This window comes from Hemitrygon akajei, chromosome 1 (genome assembly GCF_048418815.1).
Source record: "Hemitrygon akajei chromosome 1, sHemAka1.3, whole genome shotgun sequence".
NCBI classification, from domain to species: domain Eukaryota; kingdom Metazoa; phylum Chordata; class Chondrichthyes; order Myliobatiformes; family Dasyatidae; genus Hemitrygon; species Hemitrygon akajei.
The window spans coordinates 217,532,867-217,560,245 of NC_133124.1; the positions used below are offsets into that span (position 1 = coordinate 217,532,867).

General features: G+C 43.9%; 1 protein-coding gene across 1 annotated transcript in view; it reads left to right on the forward strand.

Annotated features, from left to right (window-relative positions):
• The window catches only part of LOC140735825 (STE20-like serine/threonine-protein kinase), an 82,196-nt gene that overhangs the window by 45,216 nt on the left and 9,601 nt on the right, over positions 1 to 27,379 (forward strand). Inside the window, exons 8-16 of the mRNA XM_073061339.1 lie at positions 1,015 to 1,125; positions 2,584 to 4,503; positions 6,458 to 6,664; positions 10,378 to 10,404; positions 12,729 to 12,859; positions 13,842 to 13,965; positions 14,092 to 14,268; positions 24,050 to 24,179; positions 25,537 to 25,661. Coding sequence (XP_072917440.1) covers positions 1,015 to 1,125; positions 2,584 to 4,503; positions 6,458 to 6,664; positions 10,378 to 10,404; positions 12,729 to 12,859; positions 13,842 to 13,965; positions 14,092 to 14,268; positions 24,050 to 24,179; positions 25,537 to 25,661 — 2,952 coding nt within the window. The remainder of the gene's footprint in view (positions 1 to 1,014; positions 1,126 to 2,583; positions 4,504 to 6,457; positions 6,665 to 10,377; positions 10,405 to 12,728; positions 12,860 to 13,841; positions 13,966 to 14,091; positions 14,269 to 24,049; positions 24,180 to 25,536; positions 25,662 to 27,379) is intronic.

A 27,379-nucleotide genomic window follows, 5' to 3' on the forward strand; every position in this document is an offset into this window, starting at 1 on the left:
TGTGGGGGTTGATTGGGCATCAAAGGTCACAGGGAGAAAGCAGGATAATGGGGTTGGGAGGGAAAATGATTCAGCCATGATGGAATGGTGGAGCAGACTCGATGGGCTGAATGGCCTAATTCTGCTCCTATGTGTTATAGTTTATGGAATTATCTGTCTGGATGGCACACAAACAAAAGCCTTTCACTGTGTCCAGGTACAAATGCCAATAATGTGCCAATAGGTACAGGTGGACAAGGGCCTACTCTGTGCTATATCTCAATAAATAATATTCCAATTCCATTTCCAATATTTTTGTTCTGTTGAGGTTTGATGAAGTAGGTAAAAGGAAAATGAATCACTTATTAAGAACATTCAGCAGGACACTTTATTAGGTACAGGAAGTGGCCACAGGCTGTATTGACATAGCTATATCTTAAAGGAAGTTCTTTTATAGTGTGAAAACAATAATAGACCTTATTCATCAGTCCTTTTCCTGTTCCACCTATCCCCTCCCAGCTTCTCACATCCACCCTCACCTGGTCTCACCTATCCCCTCCCAACTTCTCACATCCACCCTCACCCCTATCCACCCACCTTCCCCCTCACCTGGTCTCACCTATCACCTGTCAGCTTGTACTCTTTCCACCTTCCCCAAACCTTCTTATTCTGGTTTCTTCTCCCTTCCTTTCCAGTCCCGATGAAGGGTCTCGACCCAAAACATTGACTATTTATTCCCTTCCGAAGACTCTGCCTGACCTGCTGAGTTCCTCCAGCATTTTGTGTATGTTACTCTATATTTCCAGCATCTGCAGAATCTCCAGTGTTTATGAAGTGCTTCTCAGATTAATGATGAGTACTCAATAATCACTTCCTGATAGAATTTCCACAAATGGAGGACCCCTGATTGTGTAGTGAAAGGCCCTCATCAAAGATGTTGATTTTCTCAATAGAAGTGAAGGATTCTTTGAAGAACATCTGGCTGATCTTAGCTCCCTGTGTCTGCTGTTTAATTAAAATGAGTGTTTCTTTCAGCATCCATTCATGGCTTCTGTAACAAGCAACAAGCCGGTCCGAGAGCTGATTGCTGAAGCCAAGGCAGAGGTTATGGAAGAGATCGAAGAGGGCAAGGAAGAAGAACAGGAGGTACTGGTACATAGTCACAGATAATACAGCATGGAAACAGACCCTCAGCCCATTTTGTTTGGGTTGTCATTAGTAAACTGTAACAATAACAGCTTAATTTATTATGCAATATACACTCAGTGGGCAGCTGCTCATTAATGCAAATATCTAATCAACCACTCATGTGGCAGCAACTCAATGCATAAAATCATGCAGATGTGGTCAAGAGGTTCAGTTGTTGTTCAGATCAAACATCAGATTGGGGAGGAAATGTGATCTAAGTGATTTTGACTGTGGAATGATTGTTGGTGCCAGATAGGGTGGTTTGAGTATCTTTAGAAACTGTTGATCTCCTGGGATTTTCACACACAACAGTCTCTAGAGTTTACAGAGAAGGGCACAAAAAAACAAACAAAAAACTAGTGAGCGGCAGTTCTGTGGGTGAAGCCTCCTTGTTAATGAGGGAGGTCAGAGGAGAATGGCCAAGCTGGTTCAAGCTAACAGGAAGGCAACAGTAACTCACATTTTTTTTAACTCACATAACCAGCAAAATGTTTGGATTACCTTTCAAACTTTAATGTCTGTCCTCTGGACCCTTTGGGTCCGAGGGCCCAGCGTCAGAGTAAAGTTGTGATGGATCTGAATCAGGTTTAGTATCACCAGCATATGTCATGAAATTACATATGTATATATAACATATACAGTATATTATATTATATAAATTATATATCATATTAATTTAACTATATAAAATAGTTTGTTTAAATAAGTAAATAGTTAATTTAAATAAGTAGTGCAAAATTAAAAATTAAAAAGGTAGTGAGGTAATGTTCGTGAGTTCAAGGTCCATTCAGAAATCTGATAGCAGAGAGGAAGTTGTTCCTGAATATTTGAGTGTGTGTCTGCATGCTCCTGTACCTCCTCCTGATGGTATCGATGAGAAGAGAGCATGTCCTGAGTGATGGAGGACTTTAATGATGGATGCTGCCTTTTTGAGGCAACACTCCTTGAAGAAACTCTTCACCCAGTGGGTGGCAAATCTGTGGATGGAACTCACAGAGGTCTGTGAAGGCCAAGTCATTTAAGGAAGAGATTGGTAGGTCCTTGATTGTTAAGGAAGTTAAGGGTTAAGTCAAAGTAAATTTATTATCCAGGTATGTATATCTCACCACGTACTGCCTTGAGATACATTTTCTTGAGGGTGTTTACAGGGAAATAAAGAAATACAATAGAATTTATGAAAAATTATACATAAACAAATACTGACAAACAACCAATGTGCAAAAGAAGACAAAATATGTTACAGGGAGAAGGCAGGACAACAGGGTTAAAAATATCAGCCATGGTTGAATGGTGGAGCAAATTCAATGGGCTGATTGGCCTAATTCAGCCCACATATCCTATGTCTAATAGTCTGTTTACTTCCACACATTTTTCCCTATTGCTTCACATAGTGTATTGAATTTATTTTGATTCCAGATCTCTACAGATCATCCGTGTTCCATTAACGCACAAAATGAGGAGGAAGAACAGCCAATCAAGATCACTAAGATAGCATTGGAGGAACAGCCAGAGTGTGTTTGGTCTGTTGACAATAGTCAAGATGCCAAGGCAACCCTGAATGATGCAGAAGAAGATAAAGCCAATTCTGCTGAATTAAGAGAGTCCCTAGATGATAGTGAGGTGAAGGTAGGTGTGGATTTACCTGACTGCAAACCACCTGAGCATCAGCAACTGGCTGTGATAGATGAAGAGGTTCATTTGGAAACACCAACTGCTGGATCTACCCTCATGGTCAGTCTTAATCAAGGTGAAGAAGTGACAAGTAATGAGCTTATGATACATTTGGGAGAGTCAACTGAAATACAACTAAAAGGAAATAATATCAACGAAAGTGAAAAGGAACAAAATGATGATAAACCAAAAGCTACCTCAAATGAACTTGTGGAGAGCAAAGACCTGGAGACTAATCTGGAAAAGCTAGTACAATCCACATGTGAAGATTGTGACGATGTAACACCCAGCGGGACACCAGAGGGTGAAGAGATAAGCAATGAGAAGCTAGAGACAGAATCCGCTTCACAATTGCGACAAGAGAATGTTACAGAAACAGATGATGTGCCAGTATCTGAGGAGGTCGGGATAGAAGTGTTAAGGACACCAATGGACCCATTAAGCCAAAGCACAGAATCAACTGCAAAGCTTGTCCAAGTGGAAAATTCCATGATACTGGAGAAAAATATCGTGCCTCCAAAGGAGATCCCAGCAGAAACAGAAACATTTGAAGAAACCAACATTGATTCAAGAGAAGAAGAAATTGCTGTTCTCTCCCTGGGACCTGGAGAACCTGAAACAACTACATTGAAGGATGAGGAGACATGCAACTTGCATTGTGAATCTTATCCTGATGTGGATGTAATGGACACTCCCTCACAGTGCAAGGAACATGAACAGGATTGCAAGGAAAATAAGGCACTTTCTCAGTCCCTTTCAGCTATTGACTGTGTTCATAATGATGATGATGCAGAACCATCTGAAGATACAACAAAGAGTGAGGAAGACTCTGGGTTATCTCTGCTCATGAGCACGGAGCCTGAGATTCATCAAGTAGATGAGTTAAAGGAAGTAGCACACAACTTGGTACTTGTAAATGATAAGTTAATAAATTTTATGGAGAATCATTCAGAAGAGCCCAGTGGAGAGGCTGCTTCTGAGACGCTGCCCTCTGGAGCAGAGGATGAAATTTCTGATCAATCGATGCGGTGCAATGAGGCAGAGAACCATGCAATAAAGTTTCCTGAAGTGAATAAAACACAGTCTTCAACAGAGGTTTCACATGCAGATGGAGAAAGCTATAAGGTTGAAAGACATAAGCAATTAAACTGTGGTGAATCTGTGATACCACAAACTACCGAAAATAGAGCAAACACTACTCAAACAGTTAACAAAGACCATGCGCAGGAGGCAGAGATTTCTTTAATTAAAGAGAAAGAAAATGTGCCAGAACAAAGTGATGCTGTTGCCATAGTAGCATGCCTAGTAAATGAACTGATAGACTTGGTAATAGTGAACGAAAGAGCCTGCGAGGTCAGTAACTCTAAAGAATGTGAGCAAGAAATCACACTACCCCTGCCGGAAGTAGAGAGTGCTTGCATCAGGGGAGGTTCTGTTCACGATGCTGAAGGAAGGGGTGCCTCCGAGGGGCTCAACCCTCCAGCTGCAGAGAATGGATCTGGAAATGGTGATCTGGGGAAGAAGGAAGAGCCGCCTGATAATCAGAGAGGCCAGGAAGAACACTGTCAGAGAGAAAAGAGCAAGAGAAATGATGTGTCGGGAGCATCGGCCGAAGATGCTGCTTGTGACCAGCAATATAAAACTTCCACAGGTCCTCAAAATAAGGTAGAGTTTACAAAAGAATGAAAAATTTATGTCAGACAATACATCATAGGAACACTCGCCTCTTCCCTTCTCTTCTCCTCACCTGCCCATCAGCTCCATCTGGTGCCCCTCCTCCTTCCCTTTCTCCTCCGGTACACTGTCCTCTACCATCAGATTCCTCCTTTTTCCACCTATCACCTGTCATCTTCTTATTCCGGCTTCTTCCCCCTTCCTTATCAGTCCAGATGAAGGGTCTCAGCCCGAAGCGTCAACAGTTTGTTCCTCTCTATAGATGCTACCTGATCTGCTGAGTTCCTCTAGCTTTTTGTGTGTATTGCTCTACTTTATAGGAAGGGAGCAGATAGAATTCTCTGCAATTTAAAAGCACAACACACAATATAACTTCCTCAATCTAAGATTTTCTGGAATCTCTAGAGGATGGAGAACTTTTAAGTGTCATGTAGAAAGTGGGGCATGTCATCTGAAAATAGCAAGCTCCCCCTAACAACACTTCAATAATATCTAAATAATCTGTTTTGGCAATTTTGGTTGAGAAATAAGTATCAACCCTTAACCTGAGGAAGACTGAAGACTGAAGAATCTTTTGTATTTAGCTAAGGAGTCAGGTAGGGCCATGGTTTACCGTCTGATCTGAAAGATGGCACCTCCAACAGTACAAAGATTACTCTGCTGCACTGGAGAGTCTACCTAGATTTTATGTTGGGGTCAAGTGAATGGGTCCTGAACTCACATTAGTCTAGTTTCAGACAAACTTGTTGCCAGTGAGTTAGGATTGACTACTGCACTGGAATATGTCGATCCCAATCGGACTCTACAGGCACCTGAGGACCAACCAAACCCCACAGGAGAACACCACCCAACATCATAGGAGAACAAGCTCCTTGGGAATCAAACCCTCTAGGAGATCACCACCCAACACCATAGGAGAACAAACCCGTTAGGAACCAAACCCCCTAGGAGATCACCACCCAACAGCATAGGGAACAAACCTGTTAGGAACCAAACCTCCTAGGAGATCACCACCCAACAGCATAGGAGAACAAAGCCCTTAGGAACCAAACCCCCCTACGAGATTACCACCCAACATCATAGGGAACAAACCCATTAGGAACCAAACCCCCCTAGGAGATCACCACCCAACAGCATAGGGAACAAACCCCTTTGGAACCAAACCCCACAGGGGAACACCACCCAACATCATAGGAGAACAAACCCATTAGGAACCAAACCCCCTAGGAGATCAACACCCAACATCATAGGAGAACAAAGCCCTTTGGAATCAAACCCCACAGGGGAACACCACCCAATAGCATAGGGAACAAACCCATTAGGAACCAAATCCCCTAGGAGATCAACACTCAACATCATAGGAGAACAAGCCCCTTTGGAACCAAACCCCACAGGGGAACACCACCCAACATCATAGGAGAACAAACCACTTCGGAACCAAACCCACTAGGAGAACATCAAACTCGACTCCAATGATTGCACTACTACTACCATGGTTGATAACTCTAGCACCCACATTCTGCCTCTTCCTCTATTTTATCGACAGTTAGTGTGCCTCTGAGTCTTTCCCTTCTTCATTCTCAGTGTTCTTCTCCATCCAGCCTCCCCATCACCACCCCTCTCATCCTCACAGTATAAAATTCAAACATAATTGCAAAATCTCTCTTTCTGATCCCTTGAGACCTCAGTGAGGAACTGCCCATCACTTTCACTCTTCTCTTTGACCTATCATCTCCCTGTTCATTTAAACAGGGACACTGCCTCAAACTGTGGATCCTTGGCTTTCTCCAAAGTTTATGAATGAGACGGATGGTTACAGAGTAAACTTTGCAGAAACTCCCATTTGTCACTTGTGAACATTCAGGGCTGTGTGTGGGCCAGTGAGCCCAGCCTATGAACATACAGGAGAAGAGTCCAACAAGTAACTTTGTGTCTGTTTTTTAAGGTTGCAGAGCTGGATGCTTGCACAGAAACCATAAAGCTACAAGAAAGGGAGAGGACATCTTGTGATGCCTCTGAAGTCACTCCACCATTGGTTAAACAATCACCACAGGGAGAGAATGGAGAAAGAGTTTCTGACAAATATCCTTCCGCTGAAGATCTTGAATCAGATAGGCTGCACCCTTGCAGTGGAGATGAATTTCACCACCAGGTACAAATGTTAATATTTTACTACTTTTCTTATTATTATTGAGATACAGCACGGAATAGGCCCTTCTAGCCCTTAAGCCCAGCAAATCCCAGATTTAACCCTAGCCTAATCATGGGACAATTTACATTGACCAATTAACTTACCAACTAGTTCATCTTTGGACTGTGGAGGAAACCAGAGGAAGCCCATGCAGACATGGAGAGAGACAATAGACAATAGACAATAGGTGCAGAAGTAGACCATTTGGCCCTTCGAGCCTGCACTGCCATTTTGAGATCATGGCTGATCAATTACTATCAATACCCGGTTCCTGCCTTGTCCCCATATCCCTTGATTCCCCTATCCATAAGATACCTATCTAGCTCCTTCTTGAAAGCATCCAGAGAATTGGCCTCCACTACCTTCTGAGGCAGTGCATTCCAGACCCCCACAACTCTCTGGGAGAAGAAGTTTTTTCCTTAACTCTGTCCTAAATGACCTACCCCTTGTTCTCAAACCATGCCCTCTGGTACTAGACTCTCCCAGCATCTGGAACATATTTCCTGCCTCTATCTTGTCCAATCCCTTAATAATCTTATATGTTTCAATCAGATCCCTTCTCAATCTCCTTAATTCCAGCGTGTACAAGCCCAGTCTCTCTAACCTCTCTGCGTAAGACAGTTCAGACATCCCAGGAATTAACCTCGTGAATCTACGCTGCACTTCCTCTACAGCCAGGATGTCCTTCCTTAACCCTGGAGACCAAAACTGTACACAATACTCCAGGTGTGGTCTCACCAGGGCTCTGTACAAATGCAAGAGGATTTCCTTGCTCTTGTACTCAATTCCCTTTGTAATAAAGGCCAACATTCCATTAGCCTTCTTCACTGCCTGCTGCACTTGCTCATTCACCTTCAGTGACTGATGAACAAGGACTCCGAGATCTCTTTGTATTTCTCCCTTTCCCAACTCTACACCATTCAGATAATAATCTGCCTTCCTGTTCTTACTCCCAAAGTGGATAACCTCACACTTATTCACATTAAACGCCATCTGCCAAGTATCTGCCCACTCACCCAGCCTATCCAAGTCACCCTGAATTCTCCTAACATCCTCATCACATGTTACACTGCCACTCAGCTTAGTATCATCAGCAAATTTGCTGATGTTATTTTCTATGCCTTCATCCAAGTCGTTAACGTAAATGGTAAACAGCTGTGGTCCCAATACCGAGCCCTGTGGCACCCTACTAGTCACCACCTGCCATTCCGAGAAACACCCATTCACCGCTACCCTTTGCTTTCTATCTGCCAACCAGTTTTCTATCCATGTCAATGCCTTCCCCCCGATGCCCTGAGCTTTGATTTTACCCACCAATCTCCTATGTGGGACCTTATCAAGTGCCTTCTGAAAATCGAGGTACACTACATCCACTGGATCTCCCCCGTCTAACTTCCTGGTTACATCCTCGAAAAACTCCCAACAGATTAGTCAAGCATGATTTACCCTTGGTAAATCCATGCTGGCTCGGCCCAATCCTATCACTGCTATCTAGATATGCCACTATTTCATCCTTAATAATGGACTCTAGCATCTTTCCCACCACCAATGTCAGGCTGACAGGTCGATAGTTCTCTGTTTTCTCCCTCCCTCCTTTCTTAAAAAGTGGGATAACATTAGCCATTCTCCAATCCTCAGGAACTGATCCTGAATCTAAGGAACATTGGAAAATGATTACCAATGCATCCGCAATTTCCAGGGCCACCTCCTTTAGTACCCTAGGGTGCAGACCATCTGGACCTGGGGATTTGTCAGCCTTCAGTCCCATCAGTCTTCTCATCACCGTTTCCTTCCGAATGTCAATCTGTTTCATTTCCTCTGTTACCCTATGTCCTTGGCCCATCCATACATCTGGGAGATTGCTTGTGTCTTCCTTAGGGAAACCAGATCTAAAGTACTCATTAAATTCTTCTGCCATTTCTCTGTTTCCCATAACAATTTCACCCAATTCATTCTTCAAGGGCCCAACATTGTTCTTAACTATCTTCTTTCTCTTCACATACCTAAAAAAGCTTTTGCTATCTTCCTTTATGTTCCTGGCTAGCTTGCGTTCGTACCTCATTTTTTCTCCCCGTATTGTCTTTTTAGTTAAGTTCTGTTGTTCCTTAAAAACTTCCCAATCATCTGTCCTCCCACTCACCTTAGCTCTGTCATATTTCCTTTTTTTTAATGCTATGCAATCTCTGACTTCCTTTGTCAACCACTGTGGCCCCTTTCCCCCCTTTGAATCCTTCCTTCTCTGAGGGATGAACTGATTTTGCACCTTGTGCATTATTCCCAAGAATACCTCCCATTGCTGTTCCACTGTCTTTTCTGCTAGGCTATCCGTCCAGTCAACTTTGGCCAGCTCCTCCCTCATGGCTCCATAGTTTCCCCTGTTCATCTGCAACACTGGCACCTACAGACAGCAGCAGGAATTGAACAAGGGTTGCTGGTACTGTAAGGCGTTGTGCTAACCACTACGCTACTGGTTTTTTTGCACTATTTCAAGTCAAGTCAAGTTTATTGTCATTTCGACCATAAACCACTGGTACAGTACACAGTAAAAATGAAACAAGGTTGCTCCAGGACCCTGGTGCTACATGAAACAACACAAATGCAACTCAAACTACCTGCGTCTCAATATCACCAAGACCAAGGAGATGGTGGTGGACTTTAGGAGATCTAGGCCTCATATGGAGCCAGTGATCATTAATGGAGAATGTGTGGAGCAGGTTAAGACCTACAAGTATCTGGGAGTACAGTTAGACGAGAAGCTAGACTGGACTGCCAACACAGATGCCTTGTGCAGGAAGGCACAGAGTCGACTGTACTTCCTAAGAAGGTTGGCGTCATTCAATGTCTGTAGTGAGATGCTGAAGATGTTCTATAGGTCAGTTGTGGAGAGCGCCCTCTTCTTTGTGGTGGCGTGTTGGGGAGGAAGCATTAAGAAGAGGGACGCCTCACGTCTTAATAAGCTGGTAAGGAAGGCGGGCTCTGTCGTGGGCAAAGTACTGGAGAGTTTAACATCGGTAGCTGAGCGAAGGGCGCTGAGTAGGCTACGGTCAATTATGGATAACTCTGAACATCCTCTACATAGCACCATCCAGAGACAGAGAAGCAGTTTCAGCGACAGGTTACTATCGATGCAATGCTCCTCAGACAGGATGAAGAGGTCAATACTCCCCAATGCCATTAGGCTTTACAATTCTACCGCCAGGACTTAAGAACTTTTTAAAAGCTATTATTAATGCTTTTTGAGATAGTGATTTAGATGCATATCATATTTTTTTTACTGAGTTAAGCATTGTATGTAAGTAGTTTTGCTACAACAAGTGTATGGGACATTGGAAAAAAAGTTGAATTTCCCCATGGGGATGAATAAAGTATCTATCTATCTATCTATCTATCTAGACTATGTGAGACAGCACAAGGCTACACTAGACTATGTAAAACAACATAAAAACTGCATTAAACTACAGACATGCACAGGATGACATAAAGTGCACAAAATAGTGCAGGGCAGTACAATAATTAATAAACAAGACAATAGGCACAGTAGAGGACAAATTACAATATAATAATAAATGATGTAGATGTCAGTCTAGACTCTGAGTATTGGGGATTCTGATGGCTTGGGGGAAGAAACTGTTGCACAATGACCTGAATGACTGTCTATTTATCTTTATTTCCAGCGGCAGTTTAAGGAATTTGAAGAAGGGGTAAGTAATATTCTGATTTGATTGATTATTTAATTATCATTTCAAACATTCCCGACTTTCAGTGCTATACATTGCAATAAGAGTAAACAAGCCCAAAGCAAAAAAAACCCCACTTTAAACACATAGATCAGAGTTTAAATGATTAACATAAAGTCAAATCCTATGGATGATGAGCATCCAGACTAAAAATAAGATGTGTTCTAAGTACTCATCTGGTCAGTCTGCATTCATGGTGACGCACACAGAGTTAAGATGAGGATGGTGATGAATATTGTTAGCTGGGGTTGGGGCGTTTCATGTTGCGGTGTTTGCTGAGCTTGGCAATTAGCGTGCGGATGTTTCATCACCGGTCGAGGTGACGTTCTCAGAGTGCAGTTGCTGGTGTTTCTCTCTGCAAGTGGTCTCACTGCTCAGGTCACCTCCCATTCACTTGCCTCGTCCTGACTGGCTACTCCTTCAGTTGACCCTTGACTTCTATTGGCTCACACTTCTTTGGCTCCTCGGGGTTTGTAGGTGGCATTTATGTCGATATGTTTGCTTACAGAGTTATCAGAAGTGAACCACACTTCTAAAAATTATCATGCCTGCTTCGTGTTTGCCTGCGCCAGGACCTTGACAGGGTCCCAGTTAAAGTGACGTCCTTCTCGGTCTTCGTGTACCGAGATCAGAGACAGTGAATCATGTCTCCGTACCGCCAGTTTGTGTTCCCGTAAACGAGTTGAAAAGTAAAGACAACTGACAAAAGCAATGTGGCGTGCAGGATCACCAGTGTGGAGACTGCAACAAGAACTACATCGGCCACACAGGACTCAGCAAACACTGCAACATGAAACAGAGTTAAGATTTCAGGTTGACATCTTTTTTTAATCAGAGCTCTCCAGCACCATCCTGTGGCAGCTTTGAGCAAGAGAGAAAGAGAGAGACCTTTTAAATGCAGGAACCTTCCTCCGGGAGCAGGGAGCAGTTATATAACTATATATTAGTTACATAATATGATAGAAGTATCCAAATATTAGGCTCAACAATCCATGCTGAAGTAAGATGCAAGGGATGAGAGAACATGGAACACGGAGCACAGAAGAGTACCTCACAGCACAGGCCATTCGGCCCTCAATGCCATGCCAACCTTCTAACCCATTCCAAACTCAATCTCAAAGTTCAAAAGTTCAAAGTAAATTTTATTATCAAAGTATAAATAACCTTATACAACCATGAGAATCACTTACCTGCAGACATTCTCAGCAAATCTATAGAATAGCAACTGTAACAAGATCACTAAAAGATCAATCAGAGTGCAGAAGACAACAAACTGTGCAAAGGCAAATATAAATAAATAGCCATAAATAATGAGAACATGAGGTAATGAGATAGAGTCCTCAAAGTGAGATCATTGGTTGTGGAACATGTCAATGGATGGGCAAGTGAGTGTAGCTATCCCCTTTTGCTCAAGAGCCTGATGATTGAGGGATAGTAACTGTTCTTGAACCTGCGGGTGCAAGTCCTGAGGCTCTTGTACCTTCTACCTGATGGCAGCTGTGAGTAAAGAGTAGGGCCTGGGTAGTGGGCTTCTCTAATGGTGGATGCTGCTTTCCTATGACAGTGTGTCATGTAGATGTGCTCAATAGTTGGGAGGGCTTTACCCATGATGGACTGGGCTGAATCCACTACCTTTTGTAACCAAAATCATAACTGATCTGTACCTTAACCCTAAAATGGAGCCTTAGCTCCATCCCATTCACACCCTACTCAGCAACTCCCAATCACCAAACACAGAACAGTACAGCACACTAGAGGCCTTTCAGCCCATAATTTTGTGCCCACCTTTTAACCTACTCTATGATTAATCAATCTCTTCCTTCCTGCATAGCCCACCATCTTTCTGTCATCAATGTGCCTATCTAGGAGTCTCTTAAAAGCCCCTAATGCATCCGGCTCTATCACCACCCCCGGCAATGTGTTCCAGGCACCCACCACTCTCAGAATAAAAAACAACTTGCCCTTGACATCCCCCTAATCCTTCCTCCACTCACCTTGAAAGCGGTCTTAGCCGGAAAATGTCCCTGGCTATCTACTCTGTCCATGCCTCTTATTACCTTACACACCTCTATCAAGTCACCTCTTGTCTTCCTTCATTCCAAACAGAAAAGCCCTAATCACATAATATTTCCACCTCATCGGCAACCCCGCAGTGGGTACCAGGCACTGAGAGAAAATGGATTACAAGCAATATAAACTTAGTAACATAATAATTTGGGAAATTAACATTTGATAGCATTGTAACAGAAATGTCTCATGGGCTTTGTGAATATATTTCCTGTTTGAAGGTTCGACCCGTGCAAAGAATGACATTAAAGAAGACCCGGAAGTTTGTAGTGGATGGAGTGGAAGTCAGCGTCACAACGTCAAAGGTTGTAAGCAAGGATGACAAAAAGGACCAAGACATGCGGTCAGCCAGGTAAGAGTTCACTGCAATTCGAACTCCACTCTCTTCATCGTCCATCAGATCTTTCTCCCCACCCTACCCCTCCCTCTTGTAATGTAACTAAGTCATTGGAAAGGTGTAGCTGGTAGATATGAAGTAGTCTTTTATTCAACAAAATGAGACACAGCAAGCATTATATTGCGACCCTTTCGGAGGAAGAGACCTGTTCAGCCCAATATTACATGACATTTTATATGCTAAATATCAAAGGACAAGTCTATATATTTACACTATATCTACAATGCTGCCTTTAAATTACATATAACCTTCACACCTCCATCTTCACACCCACACTACAGGCAAACAAATATATGTTAAATCAGCATTTTCTGGTCTTCTGATTAACTGCTCTTCGGAACCCATTGTTCAGAGCTGCATTTTAAATTTAATCTACAGTCCATATTCAGATCTGAAGATTGGTGGCTGAAGTTAATGTTTTGCTATACACCCTAAGTCCAGGATATTCTCTAACACTCCCCACATCCTCCTTTCAATCCTTTTAATCACGGAATCCTACAAATCAGCAGATCAAGCTGAGTGGCCAGTTTCTGTGTCATACATCAGACTTAGAATCAGAACCAGGATTAATATTACTGACAGATGCCATGAAAATTGTCACCATAGCAACATTATCAGCATATGCCAGTGATATTAAGTCTGATTCTGATTCATATGTCATGAAATTTGTTTTGTAGCAACAGTACAGTACAATACATAAAAAAGTGTACAGCATTTTATGCTCTTTTGATTTTTGATGAATTTTAGGAAATATTGAAACACACTATCCTATTTAATTTCCTGTCACCGATTTAATTTAAGATGCCATTAGCCAGTTATCCTACAATAGGTACTCTACTGCACACTGCTACTCATTGTTTCCCCATTACCTATGGCCAAAACGCCATTCTGTGTTAACATGGGTGAAGCCTCAAGTGAACTCGATGATTACCCACAGGCGCCAGGAACTCCGGGAGCTTCGACTGCTACAGAAGGAGGAACAGCGAGCACAGGCTCAGCTCGACCTGAAACTGCAGCAACAGCGAGAGCAGATGTTCCGGCAGATTGAGCTGGAAATGATGGTAAGGGTGGCGTTGCGCTAGAGGTGAGAAAGAGGAAGTACGGAGAAGTGAAAAGTGCAATTTCACATTCACACTTAGAGCTTTCCAGGCTTCTGTGACTTGTCTGTGTTGGTTATGCCTGAACAGAACAAGAAGCTTTACTATGATCAGGAGATTGAGAACCTGGAGCGAAACTGTAGACAGACTATCGATCGGCTGGAGATAGAATATACCAGCCAACTGCAAGAAGAGGCAAAAAAGCTGAAAGCTGAACAAGCAAAGGAGTTAGCCAAGCAGTGCCGGAATCTGAAGGATAAGAAGCAGGTAAGATCAATTTCAGTACTGTTAATTATTTTCTATTCAACTACAACAGTTGCCATCAGGTACTAGACTAGATATACAGTGAGTTAGATGTAAGAATCCTCAATTCTGCCCCATTTGACTGGTCTCTCTCATCCTCTCCCTCTCCCTCTCCCTCCCTCCCTCTCTCTCTCTCTCTCTCTCTCTCTCTCTCTCTCTCTCTCTCTCTCTCTCTCTCTCTCTCTCTCTCTCTCTCGTCTTGGGCAAGGTTTCATCAACATTGTTTGTCGAATATACTCTGTAGTTCATGTTATGATGTGCGTCTGGTTTCTGGCACTCCTTTATTTTATTGCGATTTTGATCAAGGCGGGCTGGCTGTGCGGCCTGTAGTCAGTCAATGACACAGCACTAGACTGAACGGAATGTTCCTAGACTGTCTCAATGACTTCATGACTTGATGTTTTATATTCTGTGTTTTTCACTTCTGTTTGCCATTTGTGCGATTTCTTCTTTTTTTGTGCATTGGGTATTTGATGTTTTCTTTTTGCTCTTGGCTGTCTGTGAAAAGACAAATCTCAGAGTTGTATACTGCATATGTGCTTTGAATCGTTGAATCGAAAATTCCCAAGTATGGCTAATACAAAGGTGCATAATTTTAAGGAAAGTTGAGGGGCTGGAGATGTCAGAGGTAGGTGTTTTTTACACAGAGAGTGGTGAGTGCGTGGAAAGTCCTGCCAGGGATGGTGGTAGAGGCAGATACGTTAGATTGACACATGGGTAGAAAAATGGAGGGCTATATAGGAGGGAAGCATTTAATTGAGCTTAGAGTAGGCTGAAAGGTCAGCACAGCATCGTGGGCTGAAGAGCCTGTACTGTCTATGTTCTATGTCTGTAGAATTTGTCCAGAAAATGTATTTCAGCCATTTTAGGTACACTAAAATGCCTACTATGGCCAGACATTCTAGTCTTTAAGAAATTGCTTTAACAGTTTTCGCTCATGGAAAATTGTTGAAGATTACCTTTACGATCATAGACAGCATCTGCACGAGTCACAGTTGCTGTTGCATTCATGATGTTTTGTGTGTGTGTGTGTGTGTGTGTGTGTGTGTGTGTGTGAGTGTGAGTGTGAGTGTGAGTGTGTGTGTGTGTGTGTGTGTGTGTGTGTGTGTGTGTGTGTGGGTGTGTAACACTACAGCATCACCATCTTCCTTTATAGCCGTGAAGCTTGGGTAACCTACAGCCATCACATCATATAACCATATAACCATATAACAATCACAGCACGGAAACAGGCCATTCCGGCCCTCCTAGTCCGTGCCGAACTCTTAATCTCACCTAGTCCCACCTACCCGCACTCAGCCCATAACCCTCCACTCCTTTCCTATCCATATACCTATCCAATTTTACCTTAAATGACACAACTGAACTGGCCTCTACTACTTCTACAGGAAGCTCATTCCACACAGCTATCACTCTCTGAGTAAAGAAATACCCCCTCGTGTTTCCCTTAAACTTTTGCCCCCTAACTCTCAAATCATGTCCTCTCGTTTGAATCTCCCCTACTCTCAATGGAAACAGCCTATTCACGTCAACTCTATCTATCCCTCTCAACATTTTAAATACCTCGATCAAATCCCCCCTCAACCTTCTACGCTCCAATGAATAGAGACCTAACTTGTTCAACCTTTCTCTGTAACTTAAGTGCTGAAACCCAGGTAACATCCTAGTAAATCGTCTCTGCACTCTCTCTAATTTATTGATATCTTTCCTATAATTCGGTGACCAGAACTGTACACAATATTCCAAATTTGGCCTTACCAATGCCTTGTACAATTTTAACATTACATCCCAACTTCTGTACTCAATGCTCTGATTTATAAAGGCCAGCGTTCCAAAAGCCTTCTTCACCACCCTATCTACATGAGACTCCACCTTCAGGGAACTATGCACTGTTATTCCTAGATCTCTCTGTTCCACTGCATTCCTCAATGCCCTACCATTTACCCTGTATGTTCTATTTGGATTATTCCTGCCAAAATGTAGAACCTCACACTTCTCAGCATTAAACTCCATCTGCCAACGTTCAGCCCATTCTTCTAACCGGCATAAATCTCCCTGCAAGCTTTGAAAACCCACCTCATTATCCACAACACCTCCTACCTTAGTATCATCAGCATACTTACTAATCCAATTTACCACCCCATCATCCAGATCATTTATGTATATTACAAACAACATTGGGCCCAAAACAGATCCCTGAGGCACCCCGCTAGTCACCGGCCTCCATCCCGATAAACAATTATCCACCACTACTCTCTGGCATCTCCCATCTAGCCACTGTTGAATCCATTTTATTACTCCAGCATTAATACCTAACGACTGAACCTTCTTAACTAACCTTCCATGTGGAACTTTGTCAAAGGCCTTGCTGAAGTCCATATAGACTACATCCACTGCCTTACCCTCGTCTACATTCCTCGTAACTACTTCAAAAAATTCAATAAGGTTTGTCAAACATGACCTTCCACGCACAAATCCATGCTGGCTACTCCTAATCAGATCCTGTCTATCCAGATAATTATAAATACTATCTCTAAGAATACTTTCCATTAATTTACCCACCACTGATGTCAAACTGACAGGTCTATAATTGCCAGGCTTACTTCTAGAACCCTTTTTAAACAATGGAACCACATGAGCAATACGCCAATCCTCCGGCACAATCCCTGTTTCTAATGACATCTGAAAGATCTCCGTCAGAGCTCCTGCTATCTCTACACAAACTTCCCTCAAGGTCCTGGGGAATATCCGGTCAGGACCCGGAGATTTATCCACTTTTAAATTTCTTAAAAGCGCCAGTACTTCCACCTCTTTAATTGTCATAGGTTCCATAACTTCCTTACTTGTTTCCCACACCTTACACCATTCGATATCCTTCTCCTTAGTGAATACCGAAGAGAAGAAATCGTTCAAAATCTCTCCCATCTCCCTCGGCTCCACACATAGCTGACCACCCTGATTCTCTAAGGGACCAATTTTATCCCTCACTATCCTCTTGCTTTTAATATAACTGTAGAAGCCTTTCGGATTTACTTCCACCTTATTTGCCAAACCAAACTCGTAACTTCTTTTAGCTTTTCTAATCTCTTTCTTAAGTTTCCTTTTACATTCTTTATATTCCTCGAGCAATTCCTTTACTCCATGCTGCCTATATCTATTGTAGACATCCCTCTTTTTTCGAACCAAGTTTCTAATATCCCTTGAAAACCATGGCGCTTTCAAACCTTTAACCTTTCCTTTCAACCGAACAGGAACATAAAGATTCTGTACCCTCATAATTTCACCCTTAAATGACCTCCATTTCTCTATTACATCCTTCCCATAAAACAACTTGACCCATTCCACTCTCTCTAAATCCCTGCGCATCTCCTCAAAGTTAGCCTTTCTCCAATCAAAAATCTCAACTCTAGGTCCAGTCCTGTCCTTCTCCATAATTATATTGAAGCTAATGCTATTGTGATCACTGGACCCGAAGTGCTCCCCAACACATACATCTGTCAGCTGACCTATCGCATTCCCTAACAGGAGATCCAACACTGCCCCATCTCTAGTCGGTACTTCTATGTATTGTTGCAAAAAGCTATCCTGCACACATTTCACAAACTCTAAACCATCCAGCCCTTTTACAGAATGAGCTTCCCAATCTATGTGTGGAAAATTAAAATCTCCCACAATCACCACCTTGTGTTTACTACAAATATCTGCTATCTCCTTACACATTTGCTCTTCCAACTCACGCTCCCCATTAGGTGGCCTATAATACACTCCTATCAGTGTTACTACACCTTTCCCATTCCTCAATTCCACCCAAATAGCCTCCCTAGAGGAGCTCTGTAATCTATCCTTCCAAAGCACCGCCATAAGATTTTCTCGGACAAGCAATGCAACACCTCCTCCTCTGGCCCCTCCTACTCTATCACACCTGAAGCAACTAAATCCAGGAATATTTAGTTGCCAATCACACCCTTCCTGCAACCATGTTTCACTAATAGCTACAACATCATAATTCCAGGTATCAATCCACACTTTAAGCTCATCCACCTTTCTTACAATGCTCCTAGCATTAAAATAGATACATTTAAGATACTCTCCACCTCCTCCTCTCTTTTCATCCCTAGCAATGCATTCAAATTTATTATCCTTTTCTTTCTTCTCCCCTACAACTTCGGGCTGAGCGCATCCCTCCTCCATCACCTGCCTGTCCTCCCTCACACACGGTCTACTTACTTGCTCTACTGGTGAACTAACCTCCTCTCCCATAGTTTCCTCAAATTGATTTCCGCCCCCCCATCTTACTAGTTTAAAGTCTGCCCCGTAGCCCTAGCAAACCTCCCCGCTAGGATATTGGTCCCCCCAGGATTCAAGTGTAACCCGTCCTTCTTGAACAGGTCACGCCTGCCCCAGAAGAGGTCCCAATGATCCAGAAACTTGAATCCCTGCCCCCTGCTCCAATCCCTCAACCACGCATTCATCCTCCACCTAATTCCATTCCTACTCTCACTGTCGCGTGGCACAGGCAGTAATCCCGAGATTACTACCTTTGCGGTCCTTCTTCTTAACTGCCTTCCTAACTCCCTATACTCTCGTTTCAGGACCTCTTCCCCTTTCCTACCTATGTCATTGGTACCTACATGTACCATGACCTCTGGCTCCTCACCCTCCCACTTCAGGATATCTTGGACGCGATCAGAAACGTCCCGGACCCTGGCACCAGGGAGGCAAACTACCATCCGGGACTCCCGATCACCTCCACAGAACCGCCTGTCTGAACCCCTGACTATCGAGTCCCCTATTACTATGGTCCTCTTTCTTCTATCCCTACCCTTCTGAGCTACAGGGCCGTCCTCTGTGCCGGAGGCCCGGCCACTGTCACTTCCTCCAGGTAGGCTGTCCCCCCCAACAGTACTCAAACATGAGTACTTATTGTCAAGGGGTACAGCCACTGGGGTACTCTCTAGTACCTGCCCCTTCCCCTTCCTGACCGTGACCCACCTATCTGCCTCCCGTGGCCCCGGAGTGACCACCTGCCTGTAACTCCTCTCTATCACCTCCTCACTCTCCCTGACCAGGCGAAGGTCATCGAGCTGCAGCTCCAGTTCCCTAATTCGGTCCCTCAGGAGCTGCAATTCGGCGCACCTGGCGCAGATGTGGACGTCCGGGAGGCTCGGAGACTCCAGAATCTCCCACATCCGACACCGAGAACAACAAGCTGCCCTCACACTCATACTTCCCGAATAACTGAAAATAACAAGGAGAACTAAAAGATAAGCCTACTGTGCCCTCTTTCGCCTAAGCCCTCTGAGCCCAAGCCCTACACTCTGCTCCCGGCTCACTCCGCTGCCCACAAATGAAGCTGCCCGCTGCTTAATGCTGCGTTCTTTTTATATCTTCCCTCCTTCCCAGGCCTCCTTCACGCGCCTGCGCAGTCCCGCCTCTCAGAACTCCGATCTGAGAAGCAATTTGAAAATGGCCGCCGCCGCACTTCTTCTCAAAGCCTCGCTGTCCTCTTCCAAAAGAGAACTGCCTCACTCCTTCTCTCCTTTTTATATCTTCCCTCCTTCCCAGGCCTCCTTCACGCACCTGCGCAGTCCCGCCTCTCAGAACTCCGATCTGAGAAGCAATTTGAAAATGGCCGCCGCCGCACTTCTTCTCAAAGCCTCGCTGTCCTCTTCCAAAAGAGAATTGCCTCACTCCTTCTCTCCTTTTTATATCTTCCCTCCTTCCCAGGCCTCCTTCACGCACCTGCGCAGTCCCGCCTCTCAGAACTCCGATCTGAGAAGCAATTTGAAAATGGCCGCCGCCGCACTTCTTCTCAAAGCCTCGCTGTCCTCTTCCAAAAGAGAATTGCCTCACTCCTTCTCTCCTTTTTATATCTTCCCTCCTTCCCAGGCCTCCTTCACGCGCCTGCGCAGTCCCGCCTCTCAGAACTCCGATCTGAGAAGCAATTTGAAAATGGCCGCCGCCGCACTTCTTCTCAAAGCCTCGCTGTCCTCTTCCAAGAAAGACATCAAGTCCTTGGAGAACTTCCACATAAGCTGCCTTCAGCGCATCCTGGGAGTTACCTGGTGTGAGCGGGTGCCTCACACTGAAATACTTGTAAAGACCAACTGCAGAAGTATTGAGGCCATGATCACCCAGCGTCAGCTGCAGTGGCTGGGGCACGTGATAAGGATGCCCCCATGTCGGCTACCCCACAGAGCATTATACGGCCAGCTACATCATGGTCGACGCTCAGCTGGAGGGCCGAAGAAGCACAATAAGGATCAGATGAAGAATGCTTTAAGGAAGTGCAAGATCAGACCCGAGGACCTGGAGGATGTTGCTGCTGACCGTAACACTTGGCGACAGCTGTGTAGGGACGGGGTTCGTATTCTGGAGATGGAAAGAACAACCAGAAGACAGCAGAAGAGAGCCAGGAGAAATGCAGCCATGGTTGCCATCACTACCACCATTACCACATATACATGTCCCACCTGCAATAGAGCTTGTGGGTCCAGGTTAGGACTGTATAGTCATCAAAGATCTCAGTGTTAATGGAGTGGACATCGTCATCGGATTCCAATGGACAATCGAAGAAGAAGACAGCGCAGTACAGTTCCTTCGGCCCACAATGTTATGCCAACGTTTTAGTCTTCTTTAAGATCAATGTAATCCTTCCCTCCTACATAACCCCCAATTTTTCTATCATCCATGTACCTATCTTCAACATCTTTAATGTATCTGCCTCTACCACAGGGGTTCTCTACCTTTTTTATGCCATGGACCAATGCCATTAAATGGGGAATTCCATGCACCCACCACTTTCTTTGTAAAAAAAAAATTTTAAACAATCTCTGCACCCCCTATAGTTCCGTCCAATCACCTTAAGGTTATGCCCTCTCATATTAGTTACTTCTGCGCTGGGAAGAAGTCTCTGTCTATCCACTTGAAGCTATACATCACAATTGAACTGACGCTTAATGGAAATTGGCACTGTGGAAACGAATGGTTGCATAATGGGGCCACGGTGTGAAAGTGAGAGAGTCTCGGATCAGGGGCAGCCTCAGAATAGAAGGACAAAGTCCCTTCAGAACCGAGATTGAGCAGCAGTTTCTTTAGCCATGGGTGGTGAATCTCTGGAAGTCATTGGGTATATTTAAAGTAGAGGTTGATAGGTTCTTGATTAGTAAGGGCATCAAAGGTTACAGAGAGAAGGCAGGAGAATGGGTTTGAGAGGGAAAAATGAATCAGTCATGATCGAATGGCAGTGAAGACTTGATGGGCTGAATGGCCAAATACTGCTCCTATCTGTTATGGTCTTGTGGTCGGGGCCTGGTCATACCCCATGCTACCATTGAGCATTATGATGTGACTGGGTCAACTGCAGAGTTGGGTCCTGTGCTGGGGGTTTCTCAGGACTGAGCCCTGTACCACATTTGGCTAGTACCATGAATGGCTCCTGTACTGTGATGAGGGTCCTGCTATGGTCAGATCCCATGCCATAGAGTCAGAGTGCAGTACACGATGTTGTGCTGACCTGTTAACCCACTCAACGATCAATCAAACCCTCTCACATAGACTTCTATTTTTCTTTCAGCCATGAGCCTATCTAGCATTCTTTCAAATGTCCCTGAAGCATCTGTTTCTACCACCCCTCTCCCGGCAGCAGGTTCTATGCACCCACTACACTCTGAGTGAAAAAAACTTAACTCCGAAGCCCCTCCTATACAGTACTTTCCTTCAATCACCTTAAAATTATACCCCCTCATATTAGCCATTTCCACCCTAGAAAAAGTCTCTGGCTCTGGCATTTGATCTCTTATCATCTTGTACACCTCTATCAAGTCACCTCTCATCCTCCTTCACTCTAAGGTGAAAAGCCCTGGCTCACTCAACCTCTCCTCACAAGACATGCTCTGTAATCCAGGCAGCATCTGGGTAAATCTCCTCTGCGCCCTCTCTAAAGCTTCCACATCCTTCCTATAATGAGGTGACTAGAACTGAACACAATATTCCAAGTGTGGTCTAAACAGGGTTTTATACAGCTGCAACACTACCTTGCAGCTCTTAAACTCAACCTCCAAACTAATGAGGCCAACAAAGCATACACCTTCTTCACCACCCTATCACCTTGAACGGTCAAGTTTAATTGTCATTCAACCTCACACACATCAATACAGCCGAACGAAACAGTTTTCCTCAGGGACCAAGGTACAAAACACAGTACTAACAGTCATACACAGCACTAGGCACATGTAGCACGTATAAGATAGCAAGCACATGTAAGATATCAGTAAAATCCAGTCACACAAAAAAATATACAGATGGCCCCCGTTGTTCAAACGTTCGCTTTACAACAGTTCGCTGTTACAAAAGACCTACAATAGTACTTGTTTTCGCTAACCAAAGTGGATTTTCGCTTTTACGAAAAAAGATGCCCACTTTATACGTGTGTTAACCCCAAGAAAGACTGCCATGACCATGAAGCCTTGTGTGAGCAGTTGTGTGCACATGTGTGTATGTGCGTATGCGTGTACGTGTGTAGGCGTGTACGTGCACATGCGTGTACGTGCCAATTTTTTTTCTCCAAATCGATTTTGGCAGGCTGTCTTTCCAATTTTGATAAGTGAAACTACACCATACATACAATATCTCTAATTTATATAGGCTGTATATTTATCATATCATTCCTGCTTTTACTACTTTGTATATGTTAGTGTTATTTTAGGTTTTATGTGCTATTTGGTATGATTTGGTAGGTTATTTTTTTGGGTCTGGGGATGCTCAAAAATTTTTCCATATAAATTAATGGTAATTGCTTCTTCGCTTCATGACATTTCGGCTTACAAACGGTTTCATAGGAACGCTCTACCTTCAGATAGTAGGGGAAACCTGTAGTCCAATGTTTAATGAATATAGACCTCAATACAGCTTGTCTTCTGCTGGGTGAACACTGGGGGCAGCACTGACTCCAACCTGGACGCCACGCCACGCTGCCTCCTGTGAAGCGCACGGACTCCAACACCTCTCTCCTTTGCAGCTATAAACAGGCAACACTGCGGCCTGAGGCCTGGTCCTCACTGCAGCCGAGGCCACGCAGCTCCCTCGCCACCCACCAATAAATCAGTGAACCAGCCTTGCAGCATCCCACATTAACAACATCCAATAGTGTCTTGTATCACAAGGTTGAGGACCCCAAGATCCCTCTGTTCCTTACATAAGATCATAACACACGGGCACAGAATGGCCAAGAGTTCGGCACGGACTAGAAGGGCCGAGATGGCCTGTTTCTGTGCTGTAATTGTCATATGGTTAATCCTGCCATTAACCCTGTACAACACACACAGGGTTACTCAGCAGCTCAGGCAGCATCTATGGAAATGAATAAACAGTCAATGTTATCGGCCGAGACCTTTCTTCAGGTCCCTGTACTCTGCCTTCAATTTTGTCCTTCTTCTGAAGTGACGTTTTGCCGGATTGAACTCCATCTACCATTTCTCAGCCCAGCTCTCCATCCCGAGAGGATATAATAGAGCAAGAGGGCTGGGGTTCCGTTAACTCGCAATGCAGAGTACGAATTCTAAGGCTGTGATTCAGACTACTCTTCACACCTCAGCGTGCCTCCATTCACACTCACAACCTAACGTGTGAAACCTTTAATATTTTTCTGTGCTATTGTTGTTACAATTTCCCCACTTTATGACAGTAACTAACATCACAATGCAAGAGACTGACCGTAAGTCACTTTGGGATTTTCCTTTACCAGGAGCAAGAATTCATTCAGAAACAACAGCAGAAGCTCAATGAGGCCTTGCAAAAGATCGTTCGGCAGCGCAAGTCAAAAATATCTTCCACTGATCTTGAGCGGCTGATGAAAGTGCAACAGCTGAAGAGAGGTGAGGACGTTTAAGACCACATGTAAATCCGCATCACTCGTTGATTGACAAATGTTAAAAATCACTCTGGTGACAAATTAAAATTGCATGTGGCATTGAGACTATTGCTGCCTTCGAGTGTGAACGATGTTGAGTGAATGTTGCGTGATAGAGCTTCAAACTAACACAGATTTTTGTATTTATTTCTCACTTGTAACGGGGATGAATTGGTAGTCATGATTGAGGAAGCAGTACCCCAGTCTGAAACCTCCAATGCTATACAGTCTCCCTGTCAGCACCACCTCCCCAGATCTGAAACATCCAGGCAAATTATTACTCCTCTCTCTCAGTTCTGTGACTTTTCAACACTATTGCAAAATGTCCACATGTGGACATGTCAAAAGCAACCTTCAGCATGGTAGCCTAACGCTTTACAGCACCAGTCACCTGGGTTCAATTCCCGCCGCTGATTGAACATTCTCCACTTGACCACATGGTGGTCACGTCACCAGGTGCTCCAGTTTCCTCCCACAATCCAAAGACGTGAGGGTTAGTAGGTTAGTCAGTTGTGGGCATGTTATTTTGGCACCGGAAGACTGATGACACTTGTCCCCAACACATCTTCAGACTGTGTTGGTTGTCGATGCAAACGACACATTTCACCGTATGCTTCGATGTTTCAAAGTTCACAGTAAATTTATTACCGAAGTACTATATATATGTGTGTGTGTGTGTGTGTGTGTGTGTGTGTGTGTGTGTGTGTGTGTGTGTGTGTGTGTGTGTGTGTGTGTGTGTGTGTGTGTGTATGTATATATGTATATATATGTGTGTCAATACATACTACTCTGGGATTTCCTGAGAGCATGCTCAATAAATCTACAGAATAATAACCATAACAGAATCAATGAAAGACCACCCAACGTGGGCGTTCAACCAAGGTGCAGAAGACAACAAACTGTGCAAATACAAAAAGAAAGAAGAAATAATGATAAATAAATAAGCCATAAATATCAAGAACATGAGATGAAGAATCCTTGAAAGTGAGTCCATTGGGACAGACAAATAAAACTAACTGTCATGTTTTGTAACCGCAAAGGAAGACACGAGAGTCCGAAACGCAGGTCCAACTTCGAGTCTACTTTAAGCGAGGTGCGCACGTGTCGTACTGATAACATATGCAGTTCACGTATTTACACATATAACCCGTAATTAATTATTTAAAGGAACAAGAATGCTTAATCAACCTATATATACAGTATATGTACACAAGATTACTCAAATATTATTGAAATATTAAATATACAACACTAATCTTTTAATGTTGAACTGGCTTTTTAAAAATCTTTTATAATGTTTTATAAAACTGTTTCAACATTAGATCGTGAGGAAGTGGTCTGGGACGTTGAGCAACGACATCTAAATGAGAAGTATCACTTGTTCAAGCAGCAGGTGAAGGAACAGTTCTCACTACAGAGACTACAGCTGATGAAGAGGCATGAGAAGGTGAGTGAGAAGCACATGCTAAGGGTGAGTATCTGTGCATATGTTCACAGAGGTGGTGAGAGTGCAGGATGAGCTGTTAGCGCGAGTATTTGGACAGGTACATGGATGGGAGGGGAATGAAAGACTATGGTCACAGTGCAAGTCAATGGGACTAGGCAGAATAATGGTTCAGCACAGACTAGATGGGCCAAAGGGCTTGTTTCTGTGCTGTAGTGTTCTATGACTCTGAGTCTAAGGAGATGAGGAGAAATTTCTTTACTCATAAGGTAGTGAATCTTTGGAATTCTCTAAGCAAGGCAGCCGTGGAAGTTCAGTCATGGACTATATTCAAGCAGAGATCAGTAGGTTTTTAGATGTTAAGAGAATATGGGCTATGGAAATTGGAGCAGGAACTAGGCCATTCTGCCCCTCAAACCTGCCCTGTCATTCTAAGATTAAATAGATTAGTTTTATTTGTCACAAGTCTACCATTGAAACACTACAGTGTTGTTTGCGTCAATGACCAGCACAGTCCGAGGATGTGCTGGGGCAGCCTGCAAGTTCCTCCATGCCTCTGGTGCCTGCATAGCAAGGCCTCAACCGACTAATCCGAACGCATAGATTTTTTTGGGAATGTGGGAGGAAACCAGAGCACCCAGAGGAAGCCCACACAGTCACAGGGAGAATGAACCACCTGCTTACAGACATTGGCGAGAGTCGATCACTGGCGCTGTAAAGCATTACGCTAAGCGCTATGCTATCGTTGAGCCATTCATTCAGTACGATCACTGCTGATCTGTGTCAGGCTGTATTCCCCTCCACTGTGCCTAGTCCCCAAAGACACCGAGCTCAACATCACAAAGTAGCTCCGAGATAAAAGATCACCCCTGACCTTACTGAATGGTACAGCAGGCTTGAAGGGCTGAATGGTCTTCTCCAGCTTCTCCAGTATTCTTGTTATGATCAGACCAGAAAAGAAAATCATTATCAAAGAACATTTGCATCACCATATACAACCCTGAGATTCATGTTCTTGTGGGCATACTCAATAAATCTATAGAATAACCATAACAGAATCAATGAAAGACCGCACCAACTAGGGCATTCAGTTAGACTGCAGAAGTTAACAAACAATGCAAATACAAAAAGAAGAAATAATAATAATAAATAATAAGTAAGCAATAAATATTGAGAACATGAGATGAAGAATCCTGGAAAGTGAGTTTATAGGTTCTGGGAACATTTCAATAACAGGGCAAGTGAAGTTGAGTGAAGTTATCTCCTTTGGTTCAAGAGCCTGATGGTTGAGGGGTAATAACTGTTCCTGAACCTGGTGGTGTGGGACCTGATGGTTGAGGGGTAATAACTGTTCCTGAACCTGGTGGTGTGGGACCTGATGGTTGAGGGGTAAGAGCTTCCTAAACCTTATAGTGTGGGACCTGATGGTTGAGGGGTAATAACCGTTCCTACACCTGGTGGTGTGGGACCGGATGGTTGTAGGATAATATCTGTTCCTTGTTCCTGAACTTGGTGGTGTGGGACCTGATGGTTGAGGGGTAATAACTGTTCCTGAACCAGGTTGTGTGAGTCCTGAGGCTCATGTACTTTCCTCCTGATGGCAGCAGCGAGGAGAGAACATGTCCTGGGTGGTGGGGATCTCTGATGATGGATGCTGTTTTCCTGTGACAGTGTTCTGTGTAGATGTGCTCAGCGGTTCTGCAGATTCTGTATACACACAC